General features: G+C 37.8%; 1 protein-coding gene across 1 annotated transcript in view; it reads right to left on the bottom strand.

Annotated features, from left to right (window-relative positions):
• The window catches only part of PPP2R5A (protein phosphatase 2 regulatory subunit B'alpha), a 47708-nt gene that overhangs the window by 17478 nt on the left and 14519 nt on the right, over window positions 1-15711 (bottom strand). The window contains exons 2-3 of the mRNA XM_074164878.1: window positions 10866-11062; window positions 5665-5766 (exon numbers count right to left, since the gene is read on the bottom strand). Coding sequence (XP_074020979.1) covers window positions 5665-5766; window positions 10866-11062 — 299 coding nt within the window. The remainder of the gene's footprint in view (window positions 1-5664; window positions 5767-10865; window positions 11063-15711) is intronic.

Raw genomic sequence — 15711 nt, 5'->3', positions numbered from 1 at the left:
CATCTCTCAACTAAGACAGAATCCAGAGGAAAGATGTCTTACGTTTAGATCCATTCAGGGCTGCTTGTGTTCTCAATGCTTATTTCTTAACTCCATGTTAGTTAAACAACTGATTAGTAATAATACTAAGATGCAATTTAGATACATAAAGACATCACTGATTCGACTTCTAAATAAAACCTACACAGAGCCATGGTCATACTCACAGGCATGTATTTCAACTATTACCACTATGAGTACTTATTAAACTCTGAGTAATTCATAATTACAATTATGAAGTTCACTCAAGAGAGATGCTTGACAATAAGTACATTTTATCTAGAACATTTGAGATGTCAGTTACTTACGCATAGCCTCAAGGAGGGTATGCTGCATCTGCAAAGCAGCAGCACAGAAACACAGGTTTCCCTTAACTTCCTTCCCCTCTGACAGACTGTAACAAGAGCTTTTCACATCAGCAGTTTAAATGTATACAAACTTCATGTAACACAACTGTATTAAAACCCAGGTTTCCCTGTTCGGCCTTAATTTGTCTTCTTGTGCAGAAACGCAATAGCACACAGTTGCACAATAGACAACATATGACAGAATTTTTAAAAGCTTGGTAATAGACAATCCAACATAGCTTTAAACATTACCATACTCCATCCTCTGTTTTAGAAAGAGATCAACCACGGCTTTTTAGTATCTTCATCAGTGACACAGACAGTGGGATTGAGTGCACTCTCAGCAAGTTTGCAGACAACACCAAGGTGTCTGGTACAGTTGACACACCCGAGGAATGGGATGCCAACCAGAGGGACCTGGACAAACGTAAGAATTGGGCCCATGTGAACCTCATGAGGTTTAACAAAGCCAAGTGCAAGGTCCTGCATGTGGGCCGGGGCAACCCCTGGTATCAATACTGGCTGTGGGATGAAGGGATTGAGAGCAGCCCTGAGGAGAAGAATTTGGGGATGCTGGCTGATGAGAAGCTCAACGTGAGCTGGCAATGTGCGCTTGCAGCCCAGAAGCCCAACTGTATCCTGTGCTGCACCAAAAGAAGTGGAGCCAGCAGGTCAAGGGAGAGGATTCTGCCCCTCTGCTCCGCTCTGGTGAGATCTCACCTGGAGTACCGCACCCAGCTCTGTTGGGGCCCTCAACACAGGAAAGACACAGACCTATTGGATCAGGTCCAGAGGAGGCCACAAAAATGATCAGAGGGCTGGAACACCTCTCCTGTGCAAACAGGCTGAGAGAGTTGGGATTGTCCAGCTCAGAGAAGACTCTTAGGAAACCCTATAGCAGCCTTTCAGTACTTAAAAGAGGCTTATAAGAAAGATGGGGACAGACTTTTTAGCAGGGCCTGTTGCGGTAGGACAAGAGGTAATGGTTTAAACTAAAAGAGGGTAGATTTAGACTAGATATAATGAAGAAATTTTTTCCAATAAGGGTGGTGAAACTCAGCAACAGGTTGCCCAGAGAGGTAGTAAATGGCCCATCACTGGAGACATTCAAGTTCAGGATGGGGCTTTGAGCAACCTGATTGCATTGAAGATGTCCTTGCTTATTGCAGGGGGGTTGGACTGGGTGATCTTTAAAGGTCTCTTCCAACCCAAAACATCCTGTGATTCTACTGATCTTTTTCAAGCTAGAAACTAGATAAATTCATTAGTGATTTGTATTGAAATGGGAAATATATGGCTGGAGGGAGGTTATTAGCACAGTTTCATAGGGATTGATTTTGGAATTAAATTTCATTCGATATTTCTTTAATAAATTCCTATATTAAATATTTCTGTCAGTGACGACAACAAAGAATAGTCATGTGTGATAACTGCTTAGATGATGCAACAATATTGGAAGCTACCATCAGGGAAAAGAGGGGGAAAAAAAAAAAAAAAAGTATGTCAGGTTGATCCTGAAGGCCTGGAGTAATAGATACAGGATGAAACTCAAGGATTGCAAAGTCACAGTTAGAGATCCAAGAAAAATCTCTGCTAAGCACTTGCAAGCCTTTAAGCTGAGAAAGGAAGGGATCCTGTTTCTGAATCCTGGTTAACCATAGTACGATGAAGATCCATCTACACAGTGAAGCCATAGAAGTGACAGATGAAATCCTGGGGTATTCCAGGAAGATACTGACAGTACAGATAGAGATGTGCAGTCCTACACATGCTTGTGAAAATTTGTTCCAACCTGCAAGGATACAGAGAAGGACCCACTAGATTTGTCATCAATAGAGAACCTTTTATGAGTGAAGACTGAACAGGCATGTTTTGTTTCCCCTAAAGGACAGGGGAGGAAGGACAATTAAGGCTTCTTTCCATAAATAGATATAGGGACTGCAATAAACATCAAGCAGAAGAACTAAGTTAAAGCATAATGCTGTAACATCTTGGTACAAGCTGTCCAAGATTAAGTTTAGGATATCGATTAAGGTGAAACCCAAGGTACATCTCAACTATAAAATAGAGCAAGTCACTATTAATGCAAGATTCTCAATATATGACAACAAATTAATCAGCTACATGTCTCGTTTCTAACATAGGGAGAACACGCATTAGTAACCATTTGACTGCTTCATCTAAACACATGCAATTCCAGAACCACGATTGTTGCTATTATTCTTAAAGTTTTCAGAGAAAACAAAATTTAGTGCTCAAAAATCCAGTTTCTGGGCTATATTGTAGGGAAGATTCGTGCACTGAAGGAGTATTCATGCAGTTCTGATGCTTACAGAATTGTCCAGCTTCCTAATAGTTAGTACCACTGCTCCTAGAACATGTACAACTGGCAAAAGGCATCAAATAACTTTGGAAATCCTTGGGACATCCATGAAGCTTTACCCAAGGCATTTCAGGAAGCAAGCTGCAGTGGCCATTTCTGGATAGTCAGCCTCTCCTTTCTGCTACATGCTAACGTTTGCAAACAAGAACTGCTGGATTTAGTTACTTTGGTTCTCAAAATTGGTCTGCTTGGGTCAAAGAGCTATGAAATCTAACTCCTATTACTTTGGTGATTCAATCTTCTTTCCTGCAGAGACCACCAGACTTTAAGCTAACAATTCCACCAACTATGCAATTCCCTAAGCTGCAAAACACACAGTGACTTTAATGTCAACCTGTTCAACCTAGTTTGGCTGCTACAGACCACCTTCAGTATTGCTTTAAAGCAATGTCTTTCAAGTGACGCTCATTTTACTGAAGGTCTAGAGTCTTTTGTTGTGCGACTACACACACCAGTAACTTACTAAGCCATTACCTATCATGTTATTTTATACAGAAATGCAAACAGGTTCAATCAGAGAAGAGATTCAAACTTTTTTCTTTTCCTTCCCAGAAAACTGGTTACCTGACTGCCATATCAGGACAGAATTCTGAATTTGTTTGTAATTGAGCAATCACAAGTCGCAGCCAGCAAAACATACTCCTCTCCAAGCAGTTCTTTAGACTACACCAAAAGTAAAAGGGTTTTGATGGGGGGTGAGGGGAATGGGTGTGCACAGCCCCTCAGCAGCTTTGTCCTCCTGGAAGGCAATTAGTAAGTTGTCAGACTCGGTCTTCTACCATCCATTAGCAAATGAACTGTAAAAGAAAGGAGAGAAAAACACAAACTCTTTCCTTTGTGCTGCAGTGAGCCATCTATTCCAAGGACAGGATGAACAACTGATGCAGGAAAGGGAAATCCACAATCAATGATGAGACAGCCTGGCCAAAACTCATTTAGAAAAGGGCAAAGGAAAAAGCTCTTTCAATTTTTCTTAGACAAACCTGAAGCACAAGCAAACTGGTCACAGAAACCACAAGTCTTTTAGAGAAGAAAACCTCTATAGTTTACTGATAACCTAAAGTGAGCTGAGCAAACATTCAGAAATTGTACTCCTGAAAGACTGGGGCATTTTGAAGTCAGATGCCACTACTGACTATAAGAGACGTTTGCATAGCCCTTGCACCCTCCCACCCCTCCAAAGTCAAGCCTCTCATCTAGTTCAGTTATAGCCATTTTGCCTACAAATTAGAATCAGCCATATGTAAGTGAAGCAATAATCACCACAGACTTTAGCCTGCAGAGTTATTTTTTGTGCTAACTTGTTTCTCACTTGGTTTAAGTCTCAAATACTATCTTGAACATCTGCTTTTTATACCCAGTATTAGAAGTCCAGTTTTAAAATACATTTGTTGATATATTAGAAGTGTAATATTATAGGGACAGAGTAGATTTTTAACTCCTTTAAGGGAGGAGAGAGAATGGTATGCTGATGTGTGGTAGCAATTAATCTTCTAACCACTACTAGTTGGGTAGAAGTTGCTACATAACTTTTATTTAACAGATACTAGTTATTTAAATTCGGCAATTGTGCTGGTTTTGGTTGGGACAGAGTTAATTTTCTTCATAGCAGCTAGTAGGGGGCTATGTCTTGGATTTGTGCTGAAAAGAGTGTTGATAATACAGGGATGTGTTTGATATTGCTGAGCAGCACTTACACAGAGTCAAGGACTTTTCTGCTCCTCACACCACCCCGCCAGCAGGCAGGCTGGGTGGCACCCAAGAAGCTGGAAGGGGACACAGTTGGGACAGCTGACCCCAACTGACCAAAGGGATAATTCCACGCCATATGAGGTCATGCTCAGCATATAAAGCTGGGGGAAGGAGAAGGAAGGAGGGACATTCAGAGTGATGGCATTTTGGCTTCCCAAGTAACTATTATGTGTGATGGAGTCCTGTTTTCCCGGAGATGGCCGAACACCTCCCTGCTGATGGGAAGCAGGGAATGAATTCCTTGTTCTGCTTTGCTTGCATGCACGGCTTTTGCTTTGCCTATTAAACTGTCTTCATCTCAACCCATGAGTTTTCTCACTTTCAATTCTCTCCCCCATCCCACCAGAAGGAGGGAGTGAGCAAGCGGCTGCATGGTGCTCAGTTGTTGGCTGGGGTTAAACCATGACAGGCAAGGAACTACCTGAGATATGAGCTTGGATGATTACAAGTGATTTAGGTTTATTCCACTTTTAACAGTTAATTGAAAATAAAATAAAATAAAATTCAGCAGTATTGCAAGTCAATCGTGATTGATACAGCAACGCTATAAATATCACGAGATTGGGACAGGAGTGCAACAATAGAGTAACTAATCAACTGCTACCAAACAACAACGCCTATATTGTAAATATAGGAAGGGAAAGGAAGGGTGGAAGGTAGAAGGAAGGGAAAAGGGTGGGAAGAATGAGGAGATATCTATTTCTTGCTCAAAAGACAAATAAAGGCTATTGCTCCATTTTTTGTTACCGTCACAAGAAACCGAACTGTTACCACCTGCTTATATTTTATTGAAATCACATAAATAAGTTGCTCAAGTGCAGAAAACAAACCTCTTAAGAGCATACTTACGTAAAATACCCATATATTTTTAAGACATAACATACACCACTTCTTAACAGTGCAATCATACCATTAAAAAACAAACAAACAAACCAAACCAATGGTTTTTAAGCAGTTTGGAAGACTTACATTCTGCCACACTTACACACTTTAAGAAAAGCACCACTGCTTTTTCTTCCCAAGTATAGAAACTCAGTTGTATTATAAAAGGAATTTTGACATTCTTACCAAAGGCACAAAAATCAAGTACCCATTCACAGTTCTTGCCTTACAAGAGGATTTGAAAATAAAGGAGTCATATACCTGTATGTGGGGCCAGGAAGCTTCAAGAGTTGGTTCATCTTCTTCTGGATCAAAATCCGGGTTATCACTAGGTGGAAGTGTTCTGAAAATATTAGAACTAATCTGCAAGAGAAAAAAAAATATAAATGTTTAATTGTATCACTTTTTAATGCTTCCACAGTCCATAGTCAGCAACATACTGATTTTATCCTAAAACTACATGAAACAAAACTGGCTTAAAAAAAAAAAAAAATCTCTTTTATTCTTTATTTTGTCAAAACTGTTACATCCAAACAGCTGAAAGTCTGAAACAGTCCAATGAAAATAATAAGAAAGTACCTTTTATCTCAACTGTTTCAAAAGTTTGTATCTAGACATGGTCATATTTAAAAGTCTTCTCTCAAACCATGAAAGTTAAAAGTTAAAATTTCAGTTTCCCATTATAAAGACCGATTTTTAACTATGTGACACTGAGAGCTGAGGTTTTATATAAGACATCAAATACAGTATGACTAACCAATTATTAAACAGAGCTCTCTTCACATGTAAGACAGGCAATCCCAAAAATATATCTAATTTCAGAGTTCTTCACTTAATTTAAAGATATTTCCCACTTTCAAGTAAGAGCTGAAGAACTGCTTACAGTTTTTCCACCTTTCATAATCTCAAGATGTTTCAAGGTTTTGGGAAGTCAGAAATAAGTAACAATTGTGACTTTTTGATTTATTACAAAGTAACTTTGAAAAAAAAAAAAGCCAAGAAAAATAGCTACCAAGTTACTTTAAGTATGATACAGTCATATCAGATCAATTTCAAAAGGGTGAATTTAAAAAGGTTTCGTCAGGGATTTTTTAAGTATGTAGAAGTCTGGATAGAAGACCGATCTTACAGATGTCAAAAGGAAAATAAACATCAGATGTAACATACTGGATTTTAAATCTCCAACATGAACAAAAGAGAATGTGAAGTTAATTTCTCTTCCGTGTTTTCTACTGTTTTTTACAGGAATGCATTTTACCCAACTTTTCCAGTCACCTTTCAAACTCTTTAGTCTTCTCTATCAACCCTATTTCAAATAGCTGCTAACCACCCAAGCCTACTAAACACAAAAGAAAGAACATTTGACACTTTGCAGCAAATGCTGCTGCACAGCTTCCATGGAGTCTCCAAGGTGTTTGAAGAGTCTTGCAAAAGGACTTTAAAAGATCCTGAAGTCACCCAGCTGGCTCTGCATAGAAGAATCAGCTGCCTCATTAAACAAGATATAAAGCTATTGCATAAACTGACTTTTCATTTCCTCCTATGTGCTTCATTCCATGACCTGCCACTGTCTCCTGGTGGTACACGGTAAAGCTTCAGGCACTGCTGCTCTAGAGTAGAAAGACAATGGTGTTCTGTATGGATATACACTACAGCAGTCTCCTAGTTTACTGCAAAGCAGAAAAAAACCCACCCCAAAACCAAAACAGTACAGTTGCCCTCTAAGGTTCTAAACACAAAGGAGCACAAGAGAAACTGGCTGGGGGAAGATGAGGGGGAAGCAGGAGTCTGAGAGAATGTGAATTTTAAACAAGTCCAAAAGCCAAGCCAATCTCAGTTCTATTATTTGATATTGTCTACTCTTATTAGGTATTCAACAAAAATACCCAACATAAAAATCAGTCCCCTACAGAGACTTCCGTACCTCTGCTTGAAAGTCTTCTAGTAACGTCTCTTGAAAATGCATTTTTTTTTACTGCTAGATGCACTGGCTGAACTAAGCCAGTCAACCCTTTAGCACAGAACCTCAGAGTACAGGATGCAAAAGTTGAGTCCAGAACAAAGGTATTAACTACTCAACATACTTCTATAGCAGAAACAAAGAGCAAGCCTCTTGGCCAGATCTTTAGAAAACTAATTTTATTATTTTCAGAGTATCCAGTATTTCTACTAGCGTTACTGGTCTCCTGAGATCATATGAAACTTAGAACAAACTGTGTACCCATTTTTATATACTAGCCCATGTCCCTAAATAACTGGTTCATTTACTTTATGATGTTTTAAATACTTTTGCTTCCTGTCTCATTTGCTTCTTTTTAATGTACCGCTAAAAGTATTAATCAAAAATGTGGTTTGGGTTAAAACCCTCATTGTTTTTGATATGGGCAAATTCTTCTCTATATCCTCTCATATTATTTAAAACATGCCCTTTCCTTCATAAGTGAGGTCTTATCCCAAAACTGTGATTTGAGAAATACAAATCATAACAGGCTTTTTACAGCTGCACAGGTTTCCAGAGAAACCCAGCATTAGCTTTCTAAATTAAATCTCAAAGTTTTTGAAAGTGACAACTGAAAATGTGCCAGTTAAGGTATTAAGATACAGCAATTACATTTTATTAAAACAAAAATTATAGTTTTTTTTTTTTTTTAAAAAGTCCCTTATTGTCTGTATGCTTCCCAAGGAGCTAAGCATTTGGAGAGATATTAGATTCAATGCCCATTTCTGAGTATGCAGACAGGGATACCTGCTGGTTTTTGAAATTCTGAGTTTTTGAACTTCTGTGCAAGCTCTAAGACAATCTCATTTACATTGGATTTTTACATGCTGGTGGGGAATGCAGGGAGCCTGGCAGGCACAAGGAGATTGAGCAGTAATGTGTACTGGAGACACATTTCTGCTATGCTCCAAAACCAGGATAGAGCTTTCTAACTTCCCAGGAAGTTTTAAAACTTGAAATATTCACAATGCCAAACTCTAATTTGCTGTTAGCTTCAGAGTACTTTCAATTGTGAATCTCCAGACACAGAAGACAATAATTTTAGATGACCTAGAAAGGAGGTGCACAGACCGCTGTGTGCTTTTTTTTTTTTTTATGATCTTGTTCCATCTATGGTGGCTTCAGAAGGCATTGGTACCATTTCAACTACTGTTCCCTACTTCAGTATCCAAGCAGAGCTGGGACAACTACACAAGCCATTATTATGTGGTATTGGCCCAGCAGCTACGAGGTAACAGAGACCATGTGAAGGGACAGAATGCTAGAAGACCTCCTCACCTGCACAACCCTTGCCTATGGACTGGTCAGGAAAGACATACTTTTTTTCCTGTTGGTATCTGTAAAGGATTGTTGACTTTGCTTCCCCAAGACTCAGGTGACTCCAAGAAACTGGACTGATTCCTCTGGAAGCTGGAGGAAAGGGATCCCAGGCCTAGGGAAAGACAAGGGACTTTGGAAAGAAATTAGCTCTGCTTCTGCCACTAATGCCACTCTGGCTTTTTTCAAGGAATTTTTGTAGTCTGTAAATCCTTTACTACCAGTCAGATGATAGCTGAGTTTCATTAAGGCCGATTTCTACTTTTCCATCCCCAAAACACTATTCCGCAAACTGCAAAATGCTCAAATGCTTTTTCTTATAATGTAGTAACACTGAACAGTCTAAAAAAAAGATCTTTTAAATCTCATAGAAGTTTTGCTACAAAGAAAGGCCTCAAGCCTGATACACGTGCTGTTTGGAGGGAGAGACCCATCCAGAGCTCTTTCTGAAAGCTGGTACTTAGTCCTAATTCACAGCAAAGACCTTTTCTGCTGCCAGTTGCCAGGGAGACTAGAAATACTATTCAGGCTTGGAGGGATCTTTTGTCTCAAGCTCTGAAAAAGCTCTCACTGAGCATTTGAGGCCTTCTTCATTTTCTGTCATTTTAGGGGAGAAAATGAGATGGAAATTTGTTATGGAAGGAAAAACAAGCATCCACAGAGCCCAATCATTTGCACAACAACAATAACCTCCAAAGAACAGCTCAACACCACCTTATCTCCAAAAAAAGAAAACAACTCCATTATAAAAGAAAATCTCCCTTCAACAAGTATGATAGCTAGTTAGTACACTCTTTTCTTTCTTCTAACAAGAGGCTACAGAGGGCACATGAAGTAAGAAAATACTGCAAGGATTCAGGCTTGCTGCCACCAGCAGTGAAAAAAAAAAGCAGCCAAAGAAGAGCTGGACATAGTCTGTCCTTTATTTTCTCATGTAAAAAACATTTAGGGCAGAAACAGAGGTTCTTTAAAAAACAAAACCATATTAAAAATCTGCAAAAACCAGTGTCCTAGATCTTTTGTAAAACTTAATAAGCATCTGGTGAAACAGCCAAAATTATTAAGAGGGTTTCAATTATCCTAGCCCTCCAGTATAATGCCAAAACTTTTACACTTCTTTATATTAAACATCTGATTTTCCATATCAGCTGCTCATAAAAAAAAAAAAAAGGGAAAAGAAAAACCCCAAACCAAAACCTAAACCCACCAAACAACAGAACAATCAAAACAAACCCTAACATAAAAATAGCATGCACTGTATAGAAGACTACAGAAGTTGTAGGACATATGTTTGAACTGGTCTCCTTATGTTTCAAATAGCTAAAGTCAGCATTGTGCCTATTTAAACTTAACTGAAGGTTAGAGAACCATTAGCCTAAATGCACAGGTACTAAACATATTCATTTTACATTTCAAATTTCTAGAAAAAACAATTTAAAAATACTTAAAATTATTGTCAAATGCCTTTCAGTGGCATTCCCTGTACATGGAGTATAGCACTTACACAGCATTTCAAAATGCATATAAAAAACCTGGGAAAGTCAGCAGATAACGACCACAAATATTTTGCTGCTTATTCAACAAGCCTTTTGTAGAAATTGCACAGTACAAGTCATCCTGTGGTCGACAACTCAAGCAAACCACTTAGACTATTCCAGCACGGCTCTCCAAAGCCAGAACAGTAACAAACAGTCAGAAAAAGTATTTACAAAGTATGGTTGCTTTCTTACACGGTTAAACCTCTGTGTTGACACTCGTACCCACAAGAATCTTTACCAGAAAACTTTAGCCTGTCACTCTACTGCCATTCTTAAATAAACAAAGACAGACAGCACCAAAATATTTCCATTTTCTGAATAAGAACAACTTCAAAGCTTACCCAGGCTGCAAGCATCTGCAATATACCAGTTCTTTCATTTTCATTAACCAGAATGCATCATATTGCGGCTAATAATTAAAACTTATGAGTTGTTTGTTTTTACAAGCCTTTCTAAACAATCTTGTAAGCCAAGTTATCAATAACAAATTATATTTTATAAGCAGAATAACCAACGGCAATTTTGAGTTAGATGCCACCATAGTCGTAAACTGATTAATTTAAGATATTTTATTAAAATTTAAAATGTAACAAGAGCATTCTACTTACCATTTTCACTATGTCAGCATAAGCTGATTCAACAATCACTCCACGATTTGTTGAAACATATTCAACCAGTTCATTCAGTGTTGCTCTCTTGATTTCTTTGCTTTTCAGGTCTGAAACGGAGTCCATGAAGTCAAAGAGTACACAACACTGCTGCAGCTTCTGACAAAAAAGATCTTGCAGTTCATTGAAGGTGGCATCTATAAAAGAAAAAAAAAAACAAAACAAACACCACAACACGTAAGTCTGTAGAAGCAAACTCAGGATTTCTAAGTCTATTTTGTTGACTAAAATTTGCATAGCTATCTTTTTTTTTTTATTATGGGGAATAGTATGCTCTGTAGTCAGCAAATTAATAAGCAATATTGCCAAAGATGAAAATACCTGTTTAAGCATGTTAGAATGAAAGACTCACCACTCTAAACTTGTGCTTCATACAAGAAATAGTGGATAAACATTTGGCAGTAAATGTATTTAGGGAAAAACAAGTTCCTGAATTAACTTTATTTGAAATATATAGACATTAGTAAGTCCTAACTCTCCCTCACCAAAAGTCATATAGGGAAGCAGTGCACCATACTAACCTCTCATTCATCCGATTTGTCTCATTCTGTTCCCTAATCCTTTATTATGTAACCTGCTTTAAAGCTGTAAAATCTGCTTTGAAGGAACCTTGTCTTTCTACTCCAATGCAAAATACTTCACATACTTTCGACATCATGTGATGAATGTTTCTCTTAAGAATCAACTCCAATATTTCAAAAGCATTAATCCTGAATTTTCATGCTTTGGCCTAAGTAATTTATTACAAATCTTAGTCATGTTAAGTTTTTCCAGCTTTTTTGGCCTATTAAGACAAGGTGTCTGGCTATGATTTGGCATTTTAGAGTGCAGTTTCTCTATAAGCTGGTAAGCAAAATTCCTCCATTAGTATTTCACTTTAGCTTTAAAAAAGATGGATTATTATATACAGTACACCTCAAAAATTCAATACAGCCTTAAAATATTGTGACTGTTCAAAAGTTGCATGATCACAACAAAAGCAGCCATGGCTTTAACTGAGAAATTGGTTTAATGTGCCTTTCGTTCTTGTTTTTAATTGTTTGTTTAGGTTCTAAGCCACTCCACCGACACAGCTTCACCTTATCTATCAGTCAGTTGGGATTTCACTTGTACTGGTGAAGACTTTTTATTTATTTCCAATTTTAACTGCAAATATGGACTGCTCTCCCCCTGAAGAACTTAAGGCTTGTCTATAGCCAGATTACTAATCAATACCTTAGCTTCATTCCTTCGCTGCAGTATTGATATTACCACTGCTGTTTCATCATAAGGAAATTATCAAGACAAGCAAAAGGCAACTGCCTTGTAACGTGAGTACTGAAAATCTTAAGTCTCACTTTAAAATTTGAACAAATCACAAAAAGATCACATGCTACTCCTTATTGTTTTAGTATTATTCTAATTAAACAAACTTCATTTTAAGTTTTTAAGTTTAACAACTCAAACACTCTTTGATACAGCCAGTTCCTCAAGTTTCCTACCAAAACACCTTCCATTTAGTGGCTGGAACAACAACAGTCAACAGTGGTTTTAATATTCAGTAATTATCTGATAGAATTCTTTCGTTTCCATAAGCAAAAAGTAATTGCTAAAATGGACTGAAACGCCTCCACTGTAATCCCAACTGCTCGCTCTTGCCCTGAAAGTTCAAACACCAGAATATCATATTGTATTCTCTTTCCCCAACTGACAGTTATGATCCTATTAACCGAGCATAACAACTTCAGGGCGCTTTTGAAAAAGCTAGCAATTACTACTCCGTCATAAAGAGCAATTCATACTTTTGAATATTAATTCTGCAATTTTAACCATTTTTTCTTTTGAATAAGAATCTTGCAAGATGCTTATTTCGCTCAGATAACTACAAAGACATGAATTGTTACACCCTGCAAAATAATGAACATCAGCTGTAAAAACATTTGTAAGTTACATAACATTTCAGCTCGGATCTTCTAATATTCTGCAGCGGATTGCATGAGTAAGTACTGTATCGTAGCAACAAGGCAATAACACTGACATGCTGGGGATAAAATCCAAAAAGCCTAATTTAAGGAACTGACATAGGGGGAACAGCTTTTTTTTTTCTTTTTTTCTTTTTTTTTTTTGACACTAGCCCCAAGCTGATAGTCAGACTCAAACAGGAGTCAAACCTACTTTTATTTTTCCTCTCTACAAACTTAATATACTCCAAGTTACAAAAGCCCAGCAGTGAGGTGCAGATAATGCAGTGTATTTGTTTGATGTTCAACAAAATGAAGCATCATTAACCAAAATTTACCTGGAAGTTTCAAAAACCAGTAGATAACATCAGAATATTCCTAATAGTGGTTAAAACAGACTGTTAAAAGCAAGTAACTGAAATTCAGACTAAATAATCAAATCACTTATTACCTTCCCTAGAATATCAAAGAAATCCTTGCATTAGCCACTTTTAGTTAGACATTAGAGTAACAGAGATAGTATCTCTCCTCTATGCACCACCAGTCCATTTCATTAGCAATCTGATCTCAATTAGACGTGTTTTATCAAATGAGAAACCTGCCCATTAATCTGTTTTGTTACTCTTATTTAAAGCAAAACCGAAGGATTTTCTTCTACGCATACATCCATTTTCCATACTTATAAGGGGAATTATAAAATAAAGACATCAGCAAGGGATGAAAATTATGTGCAAACATGGCAATAAATAAGGTAACAAGAAAGCCAGTTCTGTTGTATCAGCACTACCTGTCTTCACGCGCTCAATCCCTGCTTGACATACAGCACATTTATCCCAGGAATGTTATGAGAGGTACCATGGGAACCAATCAAATGATTTGGGAAAATCTGTTTGTTGGATAGCTTTCTTAACTTGTTAAGGCCTTGTCTTTAACTATCCCAAGTACAATGGAAGCCAGACAACTCTACGCCACAATAAAATACTATTGCAATAGTTTGTTCCAGTTCTATGACTAAAATAAACTGTGCCACCCATCAACACGAAAGCTTTTAGCTTTAGTAATTTAACAACCTGTGGCAAGATTCTTAAATTAATTAGATTTCAATTTAACATCTATCAAGATTTGCACAATACATCTGAAGTTCAAGATAATTGCTTTCTTCAAATACACCAAGTACCATAAGAATCACAGAAGATAACACAGGTCCAAAGCAGACAGTAGATGCTTCAATAAAATAACCCTGTTGACATGCTGTATTGGGGGAGGTCGGGGGTAGGGTGGGGGGTGGGTAGGAAGAGGGAAGAAGCTTGAATTCTATTGCCAGCCTGTCCCTGAATTGCTGCACGTGGTTGGAAAAGAAACTTTAGAAAAATACAGGATGGAAGGACACAAAACATGAGGGAGCCTAAAGAAGGGGAAAAACAAAACAAAACAAAACAACAGGAGCAAAGGCATTTAATCCTGTATGAAAGAGTGTCAAGACACATACATTAAACCACACCCCAGAAAATGGCCTACACACCATCTGACAGGTCATCAAAATGCAATTGCCTCAACTTTATTTTCTAGAGGCTGCTCAACAGAAGCATGATTTAGGAAATTCTTTAAATCCACTGCTAACCACCTTTGAAAGGCTGGTTGTCAGCTGATCTGAGATCCTTGGGAAGGTAGTAATGAGATTTTAGGCAGCCACAGAAAGCCAACTCTTAATCAGATATGATGGCAGGAAACCCTAAACACAAAAATTTCCATCAAATACCATAAAAATTATTGTAAATTATGACCCACCATGACTTTTCCTAAGGATATTCGTTGCCTCTGGTCATTTCCATGATAAATGGTAAAATGTTTGTAACTGATGAAAACAGTTCATTTGATCTTTGCAATTCATAATACTGAAATTCTCAACAGACTATTCTACTATTTACAAAAAACCTGATCACTACAGCCAGTAGCAACAATATCAGAGGATAAAACATTACAAATAAGTTGACTTGGAAGTCCTTCTCAAACAGAAGTTATTAAACATTAAAACTGCATGATTGTACAGATTTGTCTCTAAAGCATATGCTTTCAAATTTATGAGGTCATCAATCCAAGTCTAAGCACGGAATACTGAGTTAAAAGATTTTTTTTTTCAGGGAGGTCCCAAACAAAATACAGATAGCCCTGTGATTTTAAACTCTTTCCCTATCTTGCTAGTCTATAACTAGAGAGACAAACACCACCATATCACTAGTCAGGGGACTACAATGCCATCTTCCCACAGTATATTTACCTCATATGTTTACAGGCATTTCTCCTGGAAGGGAACGACAGATAATTCTCCTTTCTCAATGGAATTGTTTACCCAGGACCTTCCGTACAAAGCCAGAGAACCTAACATAATCTTTGCTTCAGCAGCAGGAACTGGAACTGAAGTCCACAAAAACTCCTCTCCCTCAACTATACAAATTGGAAGTTCAACAAACTTACTTTCCCTGCTAATACAAAATAAGCCCTCTCAAATATTTGCAGTAAGTTTCCAATTCTGTTTTTTTAAAATATCTCTAATTAAATATTTCTGCTTTTTCCTAAAAAAGCTACCCCAGGAATATGCAGAAGCCAGAGAAACAACCATAAAGTTTTACTCTGGCAGCCTCTTAAAGCAGTTCACACACGGCCCTTTCAAACACTTAGAGGACAATGCTATTATGAGCTAAAGTACGGCATCCCTCAGAGTAAAATCAAACCTGGTGGTCAATCCTACACTTCCACATTGCTCCCTGACAAACTGAAATACAGACAAGGCTTGATACATGACAAGAATTGTGCCATGGCTATGTCATATTCCACAGTTCAGCATT

Source organism: Numenius arquata, chromosome 2, assembly GCF_964106895.1.
Source record: "Numenius arquata chromosome 2, bNumArq3.hap1.1, whole genome shotgun sequence".
Taxonomy (NCBI): domain Eukaryota; kingdom Metazoa; phylum Chordata; class Aves; order Charadriiformes; family Scolopacidae; genus Numenius; species Numenius arquata.
This window is presented reverse-complemented; position numbering and strand designations above follow the sequence as displayed.